This window comes from Nicotiana sylvestris, chromosome 8, assembly GCF_000393655.2.
Source record: "Nicotiana sylvestris chromosome 8, ASM39365v2, whole genome shotgun sequence".
In the NCBI taxonomy this organism is placed as follows: Eukaryota; Viridiplantae; Streptophyta; class Magnoliopsida; order Solanales; family Solanaceae; genus Nicotiana; species Nicotiana sylvestris.
The window spans coordinates 82,954,966-82,959,049 of NC_091064.1; the positions used below are offsets into that span (position 1 = coordinate 82,954,966).

Genomic DNA, 4,084 nt, shown 5'->3' on the forward strand with positions numbered 1-4,084 from the left:
TTTATACAAGTGCCCCATTATGATAACTGGGGACTTTCACCAAAAAATCCCTTAAAAAATAACTAAGGGATAAAACCATCATCCAACAAAGAAAGTAAAAACAAAGTCTGGAAATTTAACTGGTCACTGAAGGGGTTGGCACATCAGAAGTTGCAATATTAATTTCACTTTCAGAAACAGCCACAGGCACGGTGACAACTTCTAAAGAAGCAACAACAGGAGCGGTTTCAGCTGGGCTTGAAGTGTTAGGTTCAACGAGGGGAGCAAGAGTCACGGAAGTTTCAGCTTCCATAGACTGAGTCGTAGAAATTTCACCCTCGGGAGATGGAATTGCAACATCTTAAACTTCAACTGCCACCGCAACGACTTCGTCATTTACAGGTTCCTTAGCCACGGGAGCTTCAATTGTCGGAGAAGGAAAGTCAAATGATTGTTGGGTTCTTTCAATGGTTTCTAAAACTTTGGCCAACTTTGAGTCTAAGCCAAAGTTTTCTTGACTGGCCTCCGTTAAAGCATCACGACGAGAGTTTAAGAAAGCCCAACTCACCTCTAAATCAAACTTCTCCTCAAGAAGTCCATACTCCCTTTCCCACATAGCAAGATCATTCTTTAACACTTGATGTTCAGCTAAATGAGAATCAAGGGAAGCTTCAGGGGAGGCATGGGAACTTTCTAAGGCATGTACTTTGTCAGAGGAGATCATTAAATCAACTTGAACTTGAGTCAAGTTCTGCACAAATTCTCTTGCATATTCTTCTTTCTTGTCCAAGAGTGCCTTAAGTTCTCTGATTTCTTCACTTGACTTTGATAACTGTTCTGAAAAGCAACATTCAAGGCGCTCCTTGTCTTTTTCAAATTGACTTGAAGAATCTTTGGAAACTGCTAACTCAGAAGTCAGACTTCGCTTTTGCTGCTCCAGGTGATTTCTACTCTCTTGCAATTCTTCTATAGTTCCCTGAGCATTCTCAAACTGCTCTTTCCAATTATCTGCTTCTAGCTGGGCTCCCTTGGCTATTTCCTCAGCCTCGTGTATAGACTTTTCAGACTCACGAGTTTTCTTTTCCAGAAGGGAAATTCTTCCCATCAATTTTGTACCAATGAGGTTAGCCTACAGTGAAAACTCATAGAAATAAGAATTTAAAGATAAAAAAAAACTTGTTAGTAAGTAGAGAAAAAATGCCTTCAAAGTAGAATGAACTACGTCATTCATCAGAGTTAAGCAACTGTGACTGCTCATCTTCTTCTTCTCAATATCTCCAATCAAAGGCCTAAGCCAGGCATCTGCTCCACCAGACTTCCTTAAAAGACTGTTATTAGCAGGAACTTCAAGTGTAACGCTCCTCATAGCCAAGCTTCTACTATGGGAACCCTCATCTTCATGTTGAACAGAGGGAGGGGGAGCTATAGAAGGAGGAGCGGTAGAAGAAGTGAAAATAACAGGAGTCAAAGGACTCGAAGCAGGTAAGGGAGCAGAGACAGGAAAGGGAGCAGAAATAGATAAGGGAGAAGGAATAGATAGAATGGGCAAGGAAGCACTTGAAACCAATGGAGGAATAGAAGGAATGGGAACAGAGGAAGAAAAAGGAACTTCATCTAAAACTGGACCTAGTTCTCCACTTTCAAAACCACCAACAAAGAGACGTTGAATAGACTCATTGGTGTCCCTCGGAGTGGTTTCATCATCAGAAGGAATGTGAACAGGTTCGGTAAGAGAGGCACGGACAGGGGTAACTTCAGCTTCATCATCGGAAACGATGCGTCTCCTTACTCTTGGTCTAGCTATTAAAGAGGTGTCTTCATCTTCATCATTCTCAGAATCCTCTTCTACAACTTTCCTCTTTGATAGCGTAGCTTGAGTTCCCTCCAAAGAGAGTGAAGTACCAGAAGAGGCTCGAAGGGCAATAACTACTTCAGCTGTCATTCCTCAAATAGCAAATCCTGACAAAAAAGAAGGATGAAAAAAGTTAGAAACAAGAAAGGACTTAACATACGAAAAAGCATAAAGAGATGCATACCATGAGTTTTCACTTTCCAACCATGTAAATTGGAAATGGATTTCTAAGTTCTTTCCTACATAGGCACGTCTTTCAAGATTGAATCTACCCAACCACAGAAATTAGGAACGGGTTCCACATCTCCCATAGTTGCTACAGAAAAGCAAGAAGAGACGAAATTAGAAAAGAAATTGAAATTTTTAAAATAGGTACGGTAAGTAAAAAAAACTTACATGCAAAGTTCCACTTCTCAGGGAAGGGGATATTTTCTTTACCCACCAAATCAACTGTGCGTACAGCAATATAACGAATGTACCACACACGATCCTTTTCATCTTCAGGGCTCACCAAGACCCTTTTACTTCTTGCAGTTAAAGTAAAAACCCCATGGCAGAATAATTTGGGGTGGTAAAGATGAATAAGGTGGGGAAAGGTAAAGCTAACATTGCCTTTTACAGACAAATACCTCAAACAAGCCACTGCTCTCCATACAAGGGGGCCAATTTGTCCCTAACAAATTTTGAAAAAGCGATAGAAATCAAGTATAACTGGGTCAATAGCAGGAATAAATCCCAAAGTGAAGGGGTAAGTATAAACAAAAGAAAATCCAATCCTAAAAGAAGATATTCTTTGGTTTGGATTAGGGATCACTATACGAAGATCACTTCTCCAGTTGCAGTCTTTTCGAACAATAGAAATCAAAGGTTCAGTGTTTAGAGAAGGAAAAGTGTCAGCTTTCTCTAAATTAACAACTTGTTCCCGAAGAGATTTTCTATCAGTCTCAAAGGATAAGTCATTGGGTAATATTTCCTCAACTAAAGGCTCTTGAAGAGGCTCAGAAAGTTCTTTACCTTTACAAGAGGATTTCTTAGTGATAGAACCTCTAGAAATAGTGCCAAAACTAGAAGAAGGAGTGATGGAACTAGAGGAACCACCACGAACGGATCCTAGGCTACGAAGCCTGCTACATCTACACCTTTTATGCCTTACATGGGCGTTGGGGAAGCTATCAAGAATTGGGATTCTCTTAGGTTTAGGATTCGGGGATGCCATTGCAGATAAAGGATGAACTAATGAAAAAAAAGGTTAAATATGTATATAATAGCAATCGTCAAACAAAGAAGTGTAATGATGGAAAGCCTATAATAAGGGCAACTATCACTTTGTGAATAGAGGGGATGAAGAAGCCTTGAAAAAAGGCTGCAGAATTACGGAGCCTATCAGAAGGTGACACGTGCACAAAACATTAAATAGAAAAGACAACTGAAGTGTCAGTACTGACATAGCATTGATTACAGCGAAAATTCCTTTTTCGTGAAGATCAACTTCCCAAATATTTAATTGATAAACAAATGGAAAGTAGGGGGACTATTTGTATTGGGAAAAAACTGAGTCTGAATATTGAAGATGATGTGTCATGACACGTGGACTGGTCAAAAGGTCAAAACGCAATAAACAGCCAAGAGGTACTGGAGACAACAGATAGGGGGAAGAAAACAACATAGGTGTGGACCATTACTCAAATAGGTACGAGTCTAGTACCTATTCGAGTCATTTAAAGACCGAAGATCGGAAGAAGTTGAAGATACGAATCTGATGACGTAAAAGAGTCTAAATATAATGGCACAACAGACCCACGTGATCATGTAACTGCATTTACTACAAGTGTAAAAGGAAACGACTTGACCAAGCAAGAAATGGAATCAGTGTTGGTCAAGAAATTTGAAGAAACACTCACCAAGGGTGCATTAACCTGGTATTCTCTTTTACCTGAAAATTCTATAAACTCTTTTGCTGAGCTTGTAGATTCTTTTATTAAAGCACACTAAGGAGCTCAAAAGGTTGAAAAAAGAATGGAAGACATTTTCAAAATTAAACAAGGGGACTCAGAGTTGCTTAGAGATTTTGTTGATAGATTCCAACGTGAGAGGATGACTTTGCCTCGTGTACCTGATAACTGGGCTGCAATAGCTTTTACAAGCAACTTAAATAAACAAAAGTTTAGAAGCCACGAGAAGACTTAGAGAAAGCGTTCAAGAGTTCCCTGCAACCATGTGGAATGACGTTTATAACAGGTATAGTACGAAGTT

General features: G+C 39.6%; 1 protein-coding gene across 1 annotated transcript; it reads right to left on the reverse strand.

The window, feature by feature from the left end:
- Positions 1 to 340: 340 nt before the first annotated feature.
- LOC138875296 (COP1-interactive protein 1-like) lies at positions 341 to 1,084 on the reverse strand. The gene has a single exon (XM_070154119.1). The coding sequence runs from the start codon at positions 1,082 to 1,084 to the stop codon at positions 341 to 343; it is 744 nt and encodes a 247-aa protein (XP_070010220.1).
- Between the last annotated feature and the right edge of the window lie 3,000 nt (positions 1,085 to 4,084).